The sequence below is a fragment of the Protopterus annectens genome, chromosome 5.part1 (assembly GCF_019279795.1).
Source record: "Protopterus annectens isolate FY-2018-M chromosome 5.part1, PAN1.0, whole genome shotgun sequence".
Lineage (NCBI taxonomy): Eukaryota > Metazoa > Chordata > Ceratodontiformes > Protopteridae > Protopterus > Protopterus annectens.
In genome coordinates this window covers 695,285,000-695,305,179 of record NC_056736.1, presented here as the reverse complement: position 1 = coordinate 695,305,179, position 20,180 = coordinate 695,285,000, and the positions used below count along the sequence as shown (strand labels likewise).

Below are 20,180 nucleotides of genomic sequence, written 5' to 3'. Positions count from 1 at the left end.
TCTCTTTGCACTAACTAACTTTTATAGCACAGTCGTAAACAATTTCAAATTATTTTCTTGAAGTTTTGCAAGTTAACTCTGTATGTTCCAACTTCTACCATTAAAACACACATCTGCACAGGTATATAGTTTGCACACATTTCTTCTCTTTTCCAGCAGGGTTCACTTTGGTTACATTCTTAAAGCTCAGTGCATAACATACAGTTCAACACACACTTCTGCACCATTAGTTTAATATCCACATAACATATAGTTCTCTTACATTTGTAAGACAAGCCTATGGATCGTATTAATATTCACTAATGACATATGATTATTTATAAAATTCCAGATTGTTGGACTGGCAGTGTCACATTTCTATATAAATCATATTAATATTTTCAAGTGACATCTAATTATTTACAAAATTCCAGCTAGCTGGGCTGGCAGCATTTTGGTTTATCACTCCCCCACGAGAACTCAAGCTAGTTTTTCAAGTGACCCTTGAGAAACGTTGCTTATGAGGGATGAGCCTATCTGGGAATACCTAACCCCATTCCCTGTCTTAAGATTCCATCTGTCTTGACATTGCTGACCCCAGTGCCGTGCTGTACTGTCCCATCATATGCCTGCAACCCTAGGTACCACCATAGTAATTTTGGATTTGGCTGACTGGTTTCCTGTGGCCATAGATCCCCCTCAGACTCCTACTGCCTCCTATTGCCAATATTTAGCACAAGGGCCTCCCCATCATGGTAAGGTTTCATCGTGTTAACATGGTACATTTTGTGCCCCTGCCTCCTGCCTAGCAGTTCTACCATGCAGTTAACATTACTGACCTTCCTTATCACCTTGTATGTCCCTCCCAAGGTGGATGTAGCTTGTTGTATCTGAGAGGAATGAGAACCATTACCTGCTGCCCTACAGCATACACTCTAGCTCGAGCATTCCTCATATACCAGACCTTTTTTGCTGATGGGCTTCTGCCAGGTACTCCTCGGCCAAGCCCATGAGTTCCCTGAGCTTTGTCCTGAGGTTTAGGATATATGCCACAACAGGCTCCTTGTGAGATTCACACTCACCTTCCCATTCATCTCGAATGAAATCTAGTGGTCCCCTCACCCTATGCCCATAAAACAACTCAAAGGGTGAAAAACCTGTGGATTCCTGGGGCACCTCTCTATAAGCAAACAACAGATGGGGCAAATATTTCTCCCAGTCCCTCTTAAACTGATCAGCAAATGCCTGTAGCATGGTCTTGAGTGTAATGTTTAACTTCTCACCAAGACCATTAGTCTGGGGATGGTAGGGGATGGCCTTTAGGTGCTTCATCCCACAGTACTTTCACAGACAAGCCAGCAGGTCTTACATGAAATTGACACCTGTATCAGTCAGTATTTCTTTTGGGAAACCTACCCTGCTGAAAATCTCTAATAAAGCATTTGCCACCCTTTCTTCCTCAATGGAGGATAGAGCCATTGCCTGAGGGTATCTGGTAGCATAGTCTACTACCATTAGGATATACTTTTTTCCTGTAGACCTTGAGGTATGATATCCATAGCTATCCTCTAAAATGGCTCCTCAATCACAGGCAAAGGCATCAAAGGAGCTTTCATCTTTCTCCTCCCTTGCCTACCTTTTGACACTGCTCTCAGGTCCTGCAGTACTCTGTTACATCTCCGGAAATCCAAGGCAAATAGAAGTTCTGCATAATACGTCTCTTCATACGTTTTATGCCCATATGACCTGCAACGGGAATATCATGGGCTATGGCTAGAAGTGCCAGACAGTAGGCTCTGGGCACTACCAGCTGCTGTATTCTCTCACCTTCTAGCCCTCCCTCAGGGATACACTCTCCGTACAGTAACCCTTTGTCCCAGTATACAGATTCCCCCTTCCCCTGAGAATCAGGTGCCTCACTAGCTAACTCCCTCAGGCCTTGTAATGTAGGGTCTGAGAGCTGAGCCTGTCTCAACTCTATCTTTGTAACCCTTCCCAGCTCCATTTCCACAGGAAGTCTGGTATCCTCTGACAGCGGTGCCTCCCTATCAGCCTGGGTACTACTACTCACCTCTGCCCTTGCAGTCACTCTGTCCAAGGGAACATCTGTACCCACAAGCAGCTGTGGCTCACCTTCAGTCTCACTGCCACAGGGTAACTCCCTCCCTGAAGTAACCTCCTCACCAGTCCTGGCTGCAAGTGTTTGGTCTGTCTGGGTCTCCCCCAGCCTACCAGACCCACATGCTTGTCTCCAAGCCTAACTGCATGTAACTGCATGAACACAAGATACTGTATTATCAAAACCATTCCCTATTAGGACATCTGCAGGGATATCCTCAAACACACCTACTTGCTGGCTTCCTTTTCCACCCTCCAGTCAAGGTGAACCCTAACCAAAGGTATTTGGAATGGGGTCCCTCCTAAAGCTTTGACTGGAGTAGACTACTCAAGCAAGTAGTGCTCCTCTGTAATCATTGCAGGCTTCACAATGGTTAGGTCAGAGGCTGTGTCTCTCTTAGCCATTGCCTCTTTCACATTCACTAAGATAAGATATAACCTCTGGTTGCATTTAAAACATTTAACTCTTGGTCCTGGACATGAACTTGGACTAGTGGCTTTCCCTGCTACTGGCGGACTCTGTTGGGTCAGTCTGTGCTGCCCACCATGGGTTCCCTTAGACCCATGAGCAGCACCGGGTGTCCCTTTCCTGTGCAGTGTTGCCCTGCTTACTAGGTATAGGTCTCCCTTCTTCCCCAACTCATCTACAGTAGTGCATTGTCTATCAGCAAACCAGATTCTCATGTCCTCAGGCAAAGTGCTAAGGGCTTTTCCCCTAACCAAAAGGTCTGCCTTCCCTTTAAAAGTGGTGACCTGATATCCACTCACCCACCTATGAAAATAAGTCCTTAGTTCAGCAACATATTCACACACACTTTCATCTGCCTTGCGTCTGCTCACAAAACATTTTCCTATAAGCTTCAGGTATTAACTTAAAACATTCTAGCAAACATTTATTTATTTATTTATTTTATTTATTTTACATTTTACCAAGGAGGTCTGACTGGGCAGAGCTGTCCGTTTTCAGCGGAGACCCAGGGAGAAATTCTCCAGAACGATTGCTAACATACTATACATGAGATATTTACACATTCAGTTATAAAAATATAGCAGACAATAACATACAATTGCATAAGATATTTACATAAGCATAGAGATTTTAGACATACAATTAAAAGTATAGCAGGTAGTAACATTTGATTGTTGTTCATACAGTATGTTTAGAAGTGATAATCTTGAAGATGCACTGAAGATAAGACAAGAAAGGAAAACTAAAAAAGGAGGAGAATATAGACAAGTTCATATGAGGTGCATCGACATTTTAAAAGAAAGCTGTTCAACTTGGTCTAGGGTAGAGTTAGTGGGTATGGATGGGGTAGTGGAGAGTAGGCAGCAGTCAGTTGGTAAGTAATGTGTGATAATATATTGTGCATCTGTGGGAGTTTTAAAGAGGTTGGATAGTGGGTAGAGTGAAGGAGTTAGAATATATCAGCCAGGTGCTAAGCAATTGCATGTCCAGGAGTTGTTTAGGTGGGAAATAAGCTGTTTTTTGAAGATGGTTTGATTAGGTTGCACCCTGATTTGTAGTGGTAGGGAGTCCCAAGTCTTGGCAATGTTGCTAGAATACAGGGAGTCACCAGAGCTGTAATGGCTTTTGGAGATTGCGATTAGTGCCTTGTTAGTGGATCTAAGGTCTCGGTTATTGGAGTAGAGGATGATCATGTCTTGTAAGGCTGGAGTTTTGTCGGGTTGATACAGTATTTTGTGAGCTAGAAAAAGTTGGTTTAGAGCTAAGGTGTTAGGGAATTCAAGCCAGGAAAGCTGTTTTAGGGCCTGACAGTGGTGTGTGCGGTAGGGGGAGTTTGTGGCAAATTTTGCTATTTTATTGTAGCATACTGACAGCTTGTTTAAATTGCTCTTGTTTAGATTAATTAGGACAGGAGAAGCATACAGGAAGGTAGAGAGAAGATGGGTAGTTCATAGTTCATAGTTTAGTACTAAGCTAACTGCCCTTGCGAGCCATTTTAAGCCTAGCCACTTATCCCTTGTGAGATCTAGGGTAACTTTACTGCTGCTGGTTAGGAAGTTTTTACATCTGTAAAGACTACCTAGTTTTTTGTTGATTTTGGTTATTGTATGAGCTACGTGTTTGTCAAAGTTCATATTATTGTCAATAATGAACCCTAGTAATTTGGTTTGTGTGATGGGGGAGGTAGGGGTATTATCTAATGCAGAAAGAGAGAATGGGGGAGTAGGTGCTGCTGCTTTGGAAGGATGAAAGAGCATACGTAGGGTCTTTTTAAGATGTAGTATTAGCTGGGAGTTTGTTAGCCAGGTTTTGATGGATGTAAAGGCTTCTTGGGTCTTGATTTGAAGTTGTTGGAGGGTGGGGGCAGAGCAGACTAATGTGGAGTCATCAGCATATTCAACCAGGTTTGCTAGAGGGGTGGCTTTGTAAAGATTATTTGTAAATATAGTGAAAAGTAGGGCTCCTAGGATTGATCCTTGGGGTACTCTTAGTTTTCCAGAAGTAGGGGGGATAGGGAGGTTTTTCCAATGAACAGTTGTTGGCATTGGGAGAGATAGTCTTAAAACCATAATGGAGTGGGGGTAGTTAGTTTTAATTCTGAGAGTGATGCTATTAATTTTGTATAGGAGACTGTATCAAACGGTTTTGATAAGTCAAGGAAAACTGCAGACACTAGTTGGCCGTTGTTGCATTGCATATTTACCAGGTTACTAAAAAGGATGAGTGCAGTGGTAGTGCTATTATAATTTAAACAACCAGCATCAGATAATTTGGAAAGAACAGTTACAGTTTTACCATGGAGTAAGGGGGTCAGGAACCATACCAGAGCTCTTTGTCAACATTATACTGTTTACGTACCTTCTCAAACATATGAATGAAACTATCAAAATTATCCCCCTCTGTAAATTGTGGAAGAAATTTACTGACTTGCTTCTGGGGTTCAGTTACTCCCTTCCCCATTACTTCCATGACTCTGGTGAAGTTAGCTTAGTACTAACCTATGATTCCTATGATGATTCCTATGTTGCCTCTGCCTCTCGTTCTGCTCAGCCTGTAGACATCACAGTTTCTCATTTTCCTCAGCCTTTAGACATTGCAGTTTCTCATTTTCCTCAGCCTCCAGATGTATCAGTCTCTCTGCTGCTTCTATTTCCAAACGCTTGGCCTCCAACTCAAGTCTCTTTAACTCCAGATAGATTTTTAAGTCCCCTGTGGAGAGGTTGAGCTGTCCATTCTCTGAGAGTTGTACATCTCCAAGGCCAGTTTGATTGTACTCCTGGTTGCTATCTTGCGATGAAGCTGTTACCAAAGCTGCAATCACGTCTGCTTTAGTCAGGTTGGCATGCGTCAATCTTTTAGCCTGGCACATCTCAGGGAAACGGCTCCTTGTCAGCTTGCCATACTCCTCTGCTGACGTGCTTGCCTGCGTTCCCTGACTAACTAAGGTAACAAAAAATAAAACAATTGTGATATGAACTCTGAATGTTCACTGCATGGCTGATTGAGAGTACAAACACCTCCAGTGATCACTGTACACAAGCTACAGGAATTCAATATCCACACCACTACAAGCCAATTATTATGTGATGTGGCTATCTCAGCACAATCAACCAATTAATATGTGATGTGGGTATCCCACCACTGCCAACCAATTAATATGTTACGTCCCTGCACTGGCCCAGTAATCAAGGAGCCTCAATCCTCACCACTAGCAGCAGTGAGGGACAAGCACATTAGGAGGATGACAAGTACACACACAGTAAAGTACAATTACCCTTAAGAGCACACAGAAATCACAGTCAGTCTGGAGATGGTTTCTCCCTCTTTCTCCACATCCCCAATAAGACTCCCCACTGGCACAGCTATAGGGTTAATATCTCAACTGAATGGCCAAGCTAAGACCTCCAGCACCCTCTCTGTCCAACCAATGCTTCATGTCCCTGCCCAAGTAGCTGACACACACACTTTCAGATTTGATTGATATACAAAAACACACACACACCTGGGAAAGGCTGGCACAGGTTTACTAGCTATGCCACCATCTGCCCAGACTATAAGGTAGTACCAGCTGCCACCAGCCACCCTTACTTCTCCGCTACTATAAGGCCTTTACCAAAGGGTATCCATTCTTACTGTGTAATGTTACTATTATCCAAATGGTAAGTGTGACCAAGACTAAGGTTATTGGATTGGCCTATACATTGTTACAAAATACATATGCAAGTATGCTAAGAGCTTAAATATCTCTAAACTGACCAGACACAATTAAAAGGTTTAAATATATTTAATAATAAATAATAAAATAACAAGACAATACTCAATAACTCAACACAGTCACTTCAGAGTTCAGAATCACAGGAAATATTTCAAAACAACATTGCAGGACAGTCTCAGGTAAATACAGAAAATATCTAAAGTAATCTTTATTATATTCCTATCTGTATCTGAAAGACACTTTTCCCTAGTTAATTACTATTAGCAAGGCAGAAGTGCTGAAGACGGATGTGTCCAGGTCCAAAGACAAATACAAAATGCAGTCTCTGACAGAGTTCCCAAATTAATAACACAACATTACTGGTGAGTCAGCTGGATAACATCACTATTTGTCATCTGCCTTCAGTTCCCAGAATAACAGACACCAAGAGAATTTTTAACATCGCTGTGTGAGAAGTACATATCTCTCAGAAGATTGCCTAGAACTGGAAGTCGTAAAACAGTTAGATACTTTTACATTTTAAACCTACAGAATAGCAGATCAATACTCCTCTAGTGGTGAACTCCCAGGCAAATGGCAGAAAACCAAAATTTCACAGTAAGAGTCCAGTAGTTCAACATCCAAAATTTTAACTGAGCATGCATATTAAAAGACAGTAAAGCTTTCGAGTCACAGACCCTTCTTCAATGCATAACATATAGTGCAATAAAACTGCTCTTCTATATATAATATATATATATATATATATATATATATATATATATATATATATATATATATATATATATATATATATATATATATAAAACACCAGCCAATAAGAGATATAATTAATTAAAAGTATATATTCATTTAAAAGCATTACATAGTATCAAGTTTCATTTTTAAAACTGGTTTCAAACTATTACAAGAGTTTAAACCAGGGGATTTATCAGCCCTAAAAAAGGTGATCCGTTTATATTATAAATATTCAGTCTTATTCACTAAGTCCCCCCACATAAATTCATAGATACTTTTTGTAAAATTTTAAACTTAAATCTATGCTGGTCCCCACAGTCCATAATATGCTTAGCCAAAGCATTTGTCTCAAACATTTTGTGTTTTATCAGATAAATGGGCACTAATTCTCTCTTTTAGTTTCTTATTTGTTTTTCCTATACAAAAACTGTTACAATATGCACAGTCTGCAAAGTATATCACATTAGATGTATTACATGTTCCTGTTGCTTTGAATGTAAACATTTCTTGACTTTCTGGATGTCTAAAGTACATTTCTGTACTTATATCTTTACAAAATATACAATTCAAACACGGAACAGTGCCAGACTTGCTTATTTTAGGCATATTATTCAGATTCATGTTAAAATCTTTAGAACAGAGTATTTATTTCAGATTTTTTTATTTTTATATACATATTTTGATATAGCTCCCACAATATTCTGAATATCTGAATTAGTGCCTAAAAATACTCCAATTTTTCTTTATATTTTGCATTTGACGTGTGTATCTTTTATATCTCATCATATATCTCAAATTATTATCAAAAGTCCAATTTCTCTCATAATTACTCTGTGTAGCAATAGGTGGGTCAAAATGTACATAGGGCTTTGCTAGTGTAGATAGTTCTCTTTTCACTAAGTCTTTTATATCACTAACAAGTACTTGATCATAATATTTATATAAAAAATATTTCTCCATATTATCCAGTTCATGACTAAAAGACTCTTCTTGGATACATAATCTACTTGCTCTTAAGAACTGGCCTTTTACCACTCCCTTGTATATATGCCTGGGATGCATACTCTTAGAGTGTAAATATCTTGTATCTTGTATATTTTTTCTATGAATCAGTTTCAAAACTAGTACCAGTATTAACTATAACCAAATCCAAAAAATTAATTTTCTCATATGATTTTTGTGTATCAAATACAAAAAATGTTATATTCTCATGTAAGAATGTCACAAAATTGTTAAAGTTGTCATTTCTATTATGGCAAGGTAATAAAGTGTCATCAACAAAACGTTTGAAACATAATAAATGCTCATTTTTAAAAAAGTAATTTTCATCAAAAATAAACTGTTCTTCCCACATACATAATACTAGATTAGAATATGTGTACCACCCATTTTTTGGTGGTAGAACTGTTTATCATATAAAAAGACATTATTATTCAATACAATATCTATAAAAACTGTCTAATACATTCCAAACCATTTTCATTCGGAATGACAGTAAATAATGACTTTATTTCCATATTGGCTAACATCAAATTAGCAAAATTATTAGTAGTAGATGACCAATTATTTAAACATATCAAAAAATCTTTCATGTCTCTTATATAACTTTTACTTATCTTTAACAATGGAGAAAGATGCTTCTCTAGATATTTTGATAAAGTAACAGTGATCCATTTCCCACTTGACACTATAGGTCTCATTGGTGGTGTGATGAGACATTTATGTATTTTTGGAAGCCCATATAGAATGGGAATAGTGGGATTCTCTAAATACACAAAATTATACTGTTCAGGTGTCAAGGAACCATCCATTAAAAAGTCATACAAAAAGCTTTTAGCTCTACTTATAACATTATTCACAAAAATACTACTAACTTGACTAAAAGTTTCATCATTATTTAAAAAAGCAAACATCCATTTCTTGTATTGATCAGCATCCATTAAAATGATTTTGCCCCCCTTATTGGCTTGTTTTATAATTATGCTATTATTAGAACACAAATTACATAAAGCCATTTGCTCATCATTGCTTAAATTAAAATATTTCCTTGGATTTTTTTTGTTTAAAAAACAAGTCATACAATTCTTGTTCACATAATGCATAAAACGCTTTCACAGTAGGAGCACTAATGGGAATGCATAAACTGCTACGCCTTAATACATCATTATCTATATCTGTTCTATTTTTATAAGTCAATTTTAAATCAATAGACCTAGCAAACAGTCTAAGATCCATAACCATTTCATTAAAGTCCTTTATTTAATACACTCAGTTCAAAAGGATTCATCTCATAACTAGACAAGTTAACAACATTACTCAAGTCCTTACTTTCTTGTTGTTCATTAATGGGCTCACCAAACCCATCTTGTTCACTCTGAGGGTTTCTAATAACCATAAATCCATAGAGTCTGTCTCTTCTTCCATGCGGTTCCTTTTCCTGTTCTTTCTCCGCCCTCTGGATCTCTCTCTGAATAAATGGAACAGTGCTGTTGCTAAAAAGTCTGCTGATTGGTTTCAATCAAAGAAGGCTTGATTCCTGTTGTTTGAACATTTACGGGCACCTGAGCTGAAGTATTTCTATCTATAGCAGATGTGCTTGGTGCATTTCCCACGTTAATTGGTGCAAAGCTGTCCAAATCTTTTACAGCCTCGCTACATTTTGTTACAAAAGGTTGTGCATATTGTGGTTTAGATGAAAAAGAGAGACATATTCTCTCTTTGTAAAGATGGTAAATCTTTCATATGCACTTCCTGAGGTTTTCCCACACTCGACTTAACTGCATTTGGATATTTCGGCCAATCAAAAATATACTTATCTTTAAAGTCATTGATGTCACAAAGCAACGTACTTTTTTTATAGCAATAAGTTTATTTTTATACGTTTTAAGTCTTTTGAGCATTTGGTTATTATGAGTGGAAATATAATGAAAGTCTGATGCATTAACAAGTTTATCTTCTAAAGCTTCTATCTCAGCCATTATTTCAGCCTCATATTTTGAAAAGAACGTATTCATTAGGTACATATAATATACGCCTAATTTTAAGTTCAATTCCTGCCATTTCAGAAGTAACTCTAGATATTTACTTCCATAAGTTGGCATTTTTACAATTCTCAGTCCTCACGGGACTATAGCTAGCTTTAAATATACATCAAAGCTTAGCCTTTGCCATTGCATTCTTTTAAACATCTCTGTTTTATGTTCAAGTGTTCTTAAATCTTTCACGAGCTTGTCTACTTGTATATTACTGTTGTAGTATTACTTACAGTATAGTTATCAGCAATCTTGGCACGCAACTCCAACAGAGGATTGTTATTAACCATAAGAAAATCTTGTAGGTAGCTCATCATAAAAGGCAGGTTTAAAAACTAAGACGCTGGCTGGTGAAAATGGATGCACCATAAAAGGAAATCAAAGCCACAGAACAGTAGATAAATACTCCTCTAGTGGTGAAAGAACTCCCAGGCATCACAGAACAGTAGATAAATGCTCCTCTAGTGGTGAAAGAACTCCCAGGCAAAGTGGCAGAAAACCAAAATTTCACAGTAAAAGAGTCCAGTAGTTCAACATCCAAAGCTTTGCGTGCTCAATTAAAATTTTGGATGTTGACCACTAAAGTTCAAACAACCAAAATAGCAAAGACACGGAACAGCAATTTTTTTCCCAGGGAAAAAAAATCGCTGGTCTGCAAAAAATAAATAAATAAATAAAACACAACATAAAGTGGGGGCTGTGCCCCCCACACACACCCTTCTTAAATATACCAACTCCAAGATCGCACCACAGTGGAGGAAATGGCAAACTCCTGATAACAGCCCAGTGATTTTTTTCCTTGGGGAAAAAAATCACTATTCCGTGTCTTCGCAGTTTTGATTGTTCAACTTTTACAGCTCGATCAACTAGCATTCAAAGTTATCAGGTTTCGATAAGCTGATATAGACCCGGTTCCCAGCATGGCACACTGTGGTTACATTCTTGAAGCTCAGTACATAACATACAGTTCAACACACACACTTCTAAACCAGTAGTTTAATATCCACATAAAATATAGTTCTCTTAAATTTGTAAGACAAGCTTATGGATCATATTAAAATTCACAAATGACATATGATTATTTACAAAATTCCAGATAGCTGGACTGACAGTGTTACATTTCTATATAAATTATTTACAAAAATTCTAGCTATCTGGGCTGGCAGCATTTTGGTTTGCCACAAATACCTATAGTGAATACTACTGAAGAATAAGAATTACAAATTATAAAAACATTTCAAACATAATCTTAAGTCTAACTAATAAATGGAACAGAACTATAATATCCTGTGATGATAAAATGATTTTCTTTCCTAAACTGTTATATATTATATATTGTATATTATATACAATATAAGCTTTAGCCCAATATCTTGATAAGTCATTTGCTAAAGACTAATGGCGAAAATTCCTATGGTTTCCAAACAAACCTAGGGTAGCCCTGCATTAAAGTAAATTTTAACTACATACAATATAATTATCCCACCCATCATCCTTTTCTTTATGAACCACATCTTAAATTCTTTCAAAAATATCATACTCAGCAAAATAGACTCTATATTTTGGTTTGAGGCTATCATTCCATTTAGTATAACCAAATCTTTCTTTAATAAAGTCTCCACACTTAAACTTGACTTCTTGGAGACCAAACATTTTTCTTGTTGGTAAAGTGTTTCAAAGCTCTAAAAGGAAAATATTTTCAACAACTTAGAAGTGATTATGATTTGGATCTTCAAGATTGGTTACTTTTACAGAATATTAAAATACAAGCTCAAGCTAAATGATTATTTCCTGCATGTTCATCTCATAAAGAAAATCCTAAACTAACTGAACTTTTCTATTATATATTATACAACTAAATATGGTAGAAGTCCTTAAACCTAAATTATATGAAATTCTGATAAAGTACAACACTAACGTAAGTGAAAAAATTTGGAAACATATAACACTGGATCATAACTCTTCATAAATCTCAAATATTAACTTCTATTAAAAATACATCATCGTCTCAACATTTGCATATATTTACTTGGAAAATTTATACAGGTCATTCTGAACTCCAAATAGAATGGCCAAAAATAAATCTCCATTAAATGTTGGAGGTGTACCAAGATTTGTAATGCAGATTAGATGCATATATTTTTGAGTTTACTTCTTTGGCACATTTTTAGAATTCCGTAGAAGATTTCATGAAAGCTTTATGGTTTGATTCTTTTCCTTTAACTAGGCCTTTAGTTTGGTTTAATATAAGTGGAAATCACAAGTTAAATAATAACAACCTCTAACTGCTCTGGACCACATTGGCAGTGCCAAGGGAAAGTATCACTAAGCATTGGAAATCAAATTCACCACCAACCTCTGAAGAATTTTTATCTTCCTTAAAAGAAATACTTGGACAAAAGTGTTATCTGTTAATTGATTTATTTCTGCAGAACTCGGCCACCTGAATGTGTACCTCAAAATGTTTTTTAATTATACAACATATGTAACTTCTTACTGTATGAAGTTTACTTTATGAAGTACCACAATTTGTTTTAGTTATCATATACATTTTTTTTCATGGGGGAAACACAGTATTTTCTTTTCTTTACAATTGTATTGTTGCTATTTACAACTGTATTAAATGTGCTTCTGTTTATATGTTAAAAATATATAACAATTTTTGAAGAAAAAAAGGAAACCACTGTTATTAATAAATATTTTCAAGGTAATCCACTGTTTCTGTCATGCCCCAACACTGGCTCAGTAATCAAGGAACCTCAATCCTCACCACTAGCACCAGTGGGAGACAAACAATGGGAGGATGACAAGTACGTACACAGTAAAGTGCAGTTTCCATTAAGAGCACACAGAGTCCACAGTCATTCTGGGGTGATTTTTCCCTCTTTCTCCAGATCCCCAATAAGACTCCCCACTGGCACAGCTATAGAGTTGAGATCTCAGTTGACCGGCCAAGCCAAGACCTCCAGCACCCTCTCTGTCCAACTAGTGCTTTTTGTCCCTGCCCACATAGCTGACATACACACTCTTTGAGATATGATTTATACACACACACACACACACACACACACACACACACACCTGGGAAAGGCTGGCACAGGTTTACTAGCTCTGTCCCCTTCTGCCCAGACTATAAGTTAGTTTTTACTGCCAGGCCCTTAACAAAGGGTGTCTAATCTTACTGTGTAATGTTACTATTAATACAAATGGTAGTTTGACCAAGATCAAGGCTATTAGGAGTGGCCTACACAGTCTCACCAAATAAATATGCAATGACTCTCAGAACTTAAATATGTCTCACAAATCTCAGCCACAATGAAAGGTTTAAATATATTTAATAATAAATAATAAAACAACAAGAAACTATTCAGTAAATAATCACAGTTACATCAGAGTTCAAAATCACAAGAAATATTTAAAACAACATTGCAGGGCAGTCTCATATAAATAAAGAAAACATCTAAGCTTTACTTCACTATATTCCTGACTGTATCTAAGAGAAATTACTGTATCCAAGTTAACTTACTTCCAGAGCAAGCAGGCAGATGTGGTGAGTGGATGTTCTTGTCAGGTCAAAGAGAAAATACAAAATGCCCAGTCTCTCTCTCAGAGAGTTCATAAATTAATATCCCAAATATTACTGCTGGGATACTTGCAGAATCACAACATTTCTTGTCATCTGACTTCAGTTCCCAGGCTCACAACCATTGATGCAGCTGTAACATTTAGCATCTACCTGTGAAAATGCATAGATCTCAATCTTTTGGCAAAAGATGGAAGTCGTAAAATAATTTAAACTCCTTCACATTTAAAGACAATACAAAAAACTTCTAGTTCCAGACATTATGTCTCCTGTTGCACTGACACTGAAAGATAACAGCTCTTTTGTTTATGGCCCAGCCATAAAGTACTTTAATCTCAATTGTTCTTCTGAAGTTAACTTCTTGTGTTGCAGTTTCCATTGTTGTTAAAATATATACAGGTAAGCAGTCACAATAGTGCAGGTACAGTCCTGTTCTATTTCAATACGGTACACTGTGGTTACATTGTAGCTCAGTACTTTACAAAATATCTCCTCTGCACCAGCAGTTTGATATACACGTAGCATACAGTTCTAATATAGTGGTAACACAAGAAACTGCATCATGCTGATATTCACAAATGACATATAACTATTTACAAAATTCCAGCTATCTGGGCTGGCAGTATCTCCTTTCGATATTTTGTTTCAATGTTTCACAAGTATTACGCTCAAATTGAATTTTAAGTAACGTGTTTTCATTTTATTTTTCTTGTTGCAGGTTATTTGAAACACTTCAGTCTTTATTTTGGTCTATTTTTGGACTGATAAACCTTTATGTGACTAATGTAAGCGCTCGCAATGCATCTAGTATAAGCCCTCGCCATGAATTCACGGAGTTCGTGGGGGCCACTATGTTTGGTACATACAACGTCATCTCCCTCGTTGTCTTGCTCAACATGTTAATAGCCATGATGAATAATTCTTATCAACTTATTGCTGTAAGTTCTAAAATCATTTTTCTGATTATAAATGAAATTAACAAGTTTTATAATTGTTTTCATTTCTCCATTATTTATTGAAAATTAATCCATCTGTCTTTTATGTTTTATTTCATGATATGATTTTGTTTATTGCTTAATGTCAAAATACACATTTGACATCAGTGAATAATTTTATTTTGACAAGCTAGGCAAAAAGCTGTTTTGGGTCTGTCACTATGTACTCTGAGCAGAAAACATTGTATAACGCAACAGTAGGAAACTGTTCTGTAATATTCAACTCCAAAAGAACACAGAGCTCATTTATATGAATTACATAAATCATTTAGTACCACAAGTGATACAAAGCATGCAAGTCCACCAACATAAGAATGCCAGTTCTCTGATTTCTGTTAGAGTCTGGCACACTTAAATATGCATATATACTAGCTGAACTGTTAAATAATATAATGACAATACAAAAGTTTGCATCAGCACCATATTATGAACTATTTTACAGGAAATTAAGACATATGAAATGTAAACTCACATATTACTATAAAGCCAAAGGCTGGATTCCACATGTGTATGGTTTACAGTTACATGTTAAAATTTTAAAATATTACTTTAACACATCTTGGTCTCAATAACTGCTGATAATTTACTTACAAATTCACACTCTCTAAATGAGTGCACTTGTTCTTTCCCTACAGAATCCTTCTTCAGCCCTACTGTACTGTTTACTGATCAGCAAGTCAGTGGGTTGCAGAACAATGACTGCAGATTAATAATACGCTATGATCAAACAGACCTTTCATGTTTTACCGTCACACTTTTTCACTATGTTATAAAGTAATGATTTTACAAAGAAATGAAGAGGCACCAACATCATACAAGTAAGAACACAGCAGTATATTAAGCAGGTACTTGTTTACGAGGTGGAAAAGATGTTTGAGTATAAACTCAATTAACAGATCTTATATCTAACTGGTCCTTCATGAACTACATGGTTATTACATTTGGCAGATTTACATCTAAATTCAGTTGTGGACTATGCACAGTATCAAAATGTGATGTACAGAAAAATATCAAATATTGTTCACAACTGAAGTATCCTTCTAAACAAGATTGGTGTATACAACTCAGAAGAATAAGCAACAATTTGACTTTAAAAACAGCCACTTTTGAAGCGTTATGCGGCTTGTATGAGGTGTGTTAATCTGAGTCAAACTAATTGTACTTTCATGGTTATGCTCACACAAATTCATATACATTGCCTGTATTCTTTAAATAAATCATACTTGTTTTACATAACTGCTCAAGTACACTTCGCTCATACCAGATTATTATTATTTTTATCGTATGATATAGGACCATGCAGACATCGAGTGGAAATTTGCAAGAACAAAGCTTTGGATGAGTTACTTTGAAGAAGGTGGCACTCTCCCAACTCCGTTCAACATAATTGCAAGTCCAAAGTCTGTATGTTACTTGTTTCTGTGGCTAAAACGACACTTATGCTGGAAACAAGCGAAAAGGAAACCGGAAAGTTTTGGAACGATAGGTGTAAGTAAATAATAATTTCTGGAGCGTTTAGTTGTCCTCATATAATGAACTGACTACATTAGACAAGTAAAAACACTCAAGATACAGCAGAAATATTAAAGTGCAGAAAGAGAATGAAAACATAGATAGTCACGCTAAAAAGCAATAAAACACTCAGTGCAACCCAGGTGACTGGAGTTCAGTAAGTGGACCTGTGGACTGCAGCAGCTAACAGGGGAGGATGAGGGGAATTGGTCAACAGTAGTTCACCCATCCCAGGGAGAGTGATGTACATCTGACCCATAGCATTCACCAACAGCAAGAAAAAACCTGAAACACTGGAAAGTTGTTGAAACCAGAATGTGCAGTTTGTGGTACCAAGACTCTTACAACAGCTCTCAGCATGGACTGTGAAATAAGTGCCCATGTAAGCCAAAAAGAGGTTTGGGTTATGGCCTGCAATCAAAAGCTTTCCCGTCATCAGTCAGACAACAGGATGAGATACCATCTAATAAATTAGGTACAAATAGTTTTGTTTGTTTAGTTATTCAGACAACAGGATGAGATACCATCTAATAAATTAGGTACAGGCAAATAGTTTTGTTTGTTTAATTATTTATATTTATTTATGCATTTATTTGTTTATTTGCATTTGTTTTCTGAGTTAGAACACTGATCAATGATCACTTACAGACTCAGTCCTGGTTATATCATTATATAATAAAATAATGTACAGTATACAAATAATGTTGGTTTACATGTTCATTAACCAGGCCTTGAGCTGCATTTTAGCCATTTAGGGGTATCAATTTATACAGGCTATCACATAAATAAGAATAAATCAAAAAGCACAAAAAACATCCACTTAACTGTCTTATGCAATTATTCTAAATAAAAACAGCAAAATTAAAAAAGCACAAAGAACTTAACAGCAAATTAACATTACAGAAATTTACAAAAAGTACAAAGAAATTACGGCAATAAAATTTGCATTGTATAAAGAGTGTTTTACAAAAATATCTAGCAGTTTGAGACATACTCTATTAGCAATTTTAGTTTGGGTTACCTACCTAAGGACTGGAACATTATTCTTTCAGCCACACCTTAATGAGCATAAGCAACTGCATACCACACCTGCTTGGTCTGAAAGGCATTGGCAAGCAGAATGCTGCAGTTTGGGCAGGTATAGTAGACATACCTGTGTGGTAAAACTACTGTAGAAGATTACACAAGTTAGCGCTGACCGCAGCTTCCTTCCTGCAGGTTAGTGGTGCAGCCTGGAAGATAAAAGGTCAGTCAATGAAGGGTTAGCTCATCAGGTCTGCATACTGTATATATATCTGTTCAATAAGATGATCACAATTATTTATTTATTTTTGAGTGGTAAGTCTCTGTAACCACTTGTACTGTTAAGGAGCAGAATGGGCTAGCTTTAGGTTCTGAGGCCAGAAATCCCCACGAGAACAATTAAAAGTGAAAAAAATTCATGAGCACCTCTGTACAGTGCAAATATCTCTTACCCCTAGCTGTAGTGTTCTGGTTGACCCAGTGGTCAGCAGAAAATGTCCTTAGTGAATTATGCTAGAAAACAGAACATGCTCAAATTACAAAGGAAGAAAAACTCTGGACTCCTCGATCCAATCTGCAAATATCAGTTCCTTTAATGTGGAACAGATGAGAGCTGCTGTATACATAATTATTATCAGGTGAGTGCAGTTACATTTATGCAAGCTGAGCTATTTGGGGGTGGGTGAAGATGGGCTTTCAACTGCTTCTGGTTGCACAGCTGAGGTGGCTGGACCAAGCACTCCCTATGCCAGTGGATTGAATGATGGATGGTTGCCACAGAAGGGGCCGTTTCAGCTGGTGTCTGCCTCCCTCCTTTAAAGAATTGTTTCCATGTGATATGATCCATACGAGGAAACCCCAGTGAAGTAAAGAGATCTAAAGACTTAGTTAAAGTCTGTATACTGATCTGTGGTGCTTTCCTACCAACTTCATCAGATCTGTTCCTAATTATTAACACAAATAATGCCAGAATAAAAAAGTAAAAATGTAATACAGAAATATGAAAACAGACCATTTTGGCTTTTCTACTGGAACTGTGACTCTGCTTTTATAGGAGAGTGCGTGTGTGTGTGTGTGTGTGTGTGTGTGTGTGTGTGTGTGTGTGTGTGTGTGTGTGTGTGTGTGTGTGTGTGTGTGTGTGTGAACAGGTAATGTTAGTGATCAAAAATGTGCCAGCCAGTGGGAGGAAGTTTAAAAAAAATAAAAAAAACAGAACATGTTAATGACCAAAAGTAGACAAATATGTTTGGATTTTTTACGATTTGCCTCCACTGGATGGCACTTACCACTGATTTACTATTATTTTATTTCCACTAATTTATTTTTGATCATTAGCATAATGTGCACGCACACACCCATGGTCCTGTAAAAGAGGAGCCATAGTTCCAATATTAAGGTAAAATGTGTTTTATGAAGAGTTTAAAGCAATGCACACTCAAGCTTTGGTGATACAATATTTTCAGTAATTGATTTTCTAGCAGCCTTGCTAGAAATTTTATAAGTAAATTTTAATTAATTAATACATTATCTAAGATTTTCCAGCTTGGCATCAATTAGAATTTGTCCTTAAATGCAGATGGCCTTTGTCTGACGAGAAGGAACATTAAGAATGTCCTGAACAATGGTCATTACGGAACACACCTTTTATGTATGACTAGATGACAGCCACCCATGGTATGTTCTTAACTCAACCTAATCCCAGCCAACTTAAGAGCAAGTTACTATGAGTCAACTTCCTGTCCAGGCGGGGTCCATTCATGGGGTGATCTGAGCTGCTCATTTAAATGACCACCTTGGGACACTAGTTTGATGGCTGGCAGTCACAAGGGCAAAGAAAAAATGAAGAAACCTGAGAATACAGCGCAGATGAAGGACCATTCCTGTGGGAGCGAAAGGCTGTGCTAACTAGTATTCCAGTCAATTACACTAATGGGGATACTGATATGTGTATATGCATGTAACTGTGTGTGTATGATTGCATTTGTAAATTGTTATAAATTCTGCTTCTTCACGTCTATTTGTCTGCTAAAAATTGTAGTGATTTTTTGTAGGACTTCTGTTTAGTTTCTTACTCTCGGACTGATACTGCAACTTCTGGGAGAAACATGATTTTTTTTTTTAATTTATCAGCATTGAAAAAAGAAAAATACAATGTATGGGAGCTGTGGAGTAAAAAGTCCCAGCAAGAGAGGTAGGGGTTCCTCCTTGAAAAAACATTTACTTGGGTTTATGGGTTGTGCTGTTTAAACAAAAATATATTCCAGCTAACTACCTGTTGTGTGTGATTCCTCATGTACTTCAGAAAATAACTTTGTGTATTTAGGGTTCAGGTGTAGTGCTTCGAGGAGTTAGGTTTTTGGAAAGACACTGTCTGTGCACCAATGTACAAAATAAAAATGGTCCATATCTAGCAGCAGAATTTATAGTTTTGTATTCCATGCTTCTATGATAACATAAGAAAAAAATTCCATAGAAAAGGTTTAGTCATATAATTTATGTAGACTCAAGGTATCTCCACTTTTGTCTTGATGTGGTCAATGGCACAGATACTCATGAAAAGGCATGTTTTATTTTTATATATGCAAATTTATAAATGATGCATGCAGTCAGCATATCAGCTTGTCAGTGTCAGAAATAAATAGGTAGCAAATTTGCTTTTGTTGTGGAAGGCTGTAGGTTCTTTTCCTGCACCAGGAAGATGGATTGCTGAAACTACAATGCAACATAAGAGGGTGTTGCACTCCTGAGTGTGATGTCCTTCCAATGAGATGTTAAACTGAGGCCCCATCTGCTTGAGTTGATGGTAGCTCAGGATAGGTGGATGTAAAAAAATACTGTGACACATTGAAAAGAGTAGGGTTTTTTATTGATATATACATTACATTTACAAATCTCCATACATTATAAAGTACAATTTAAGCATTTCCCCCACCACTCTTTTATCCATAACCAAAACATTTTCTGCAAAATCTTTGTCAAAGTGCATTTTCCATTGTATCTCCATTGTTTTTAATCT

At 36.8% G+C, this 20,180-nt stretch overlaps 1 protein-coding gene across 1 annotated transcript in view; it reads left to right on the top strand.

The window, feature by feature from the left end:
• TRPC4 (transient receptor potential cation channel subfamily C member 4) overlaps positions 1-20,180 on the top strand; it is a 1,584,344-nt gene that overhangs the window by 1,392,001 nt on the left and 172,163 nt on the right. Inside the window, exons 7-8 of the mRNA XM_044073322.1 lie at positions 14,353-14,572; positions 15,923-16,117. Of these exons, the coding sequence (XP_043929257.1) occupies positions 14,353-14,572; positions 15,923-16,117 (415 nt within the window). The remainder of the gene's footprint in view (positions 1-14,352; positions 14,573-15,922; positions 16,118-20,180) is intronic.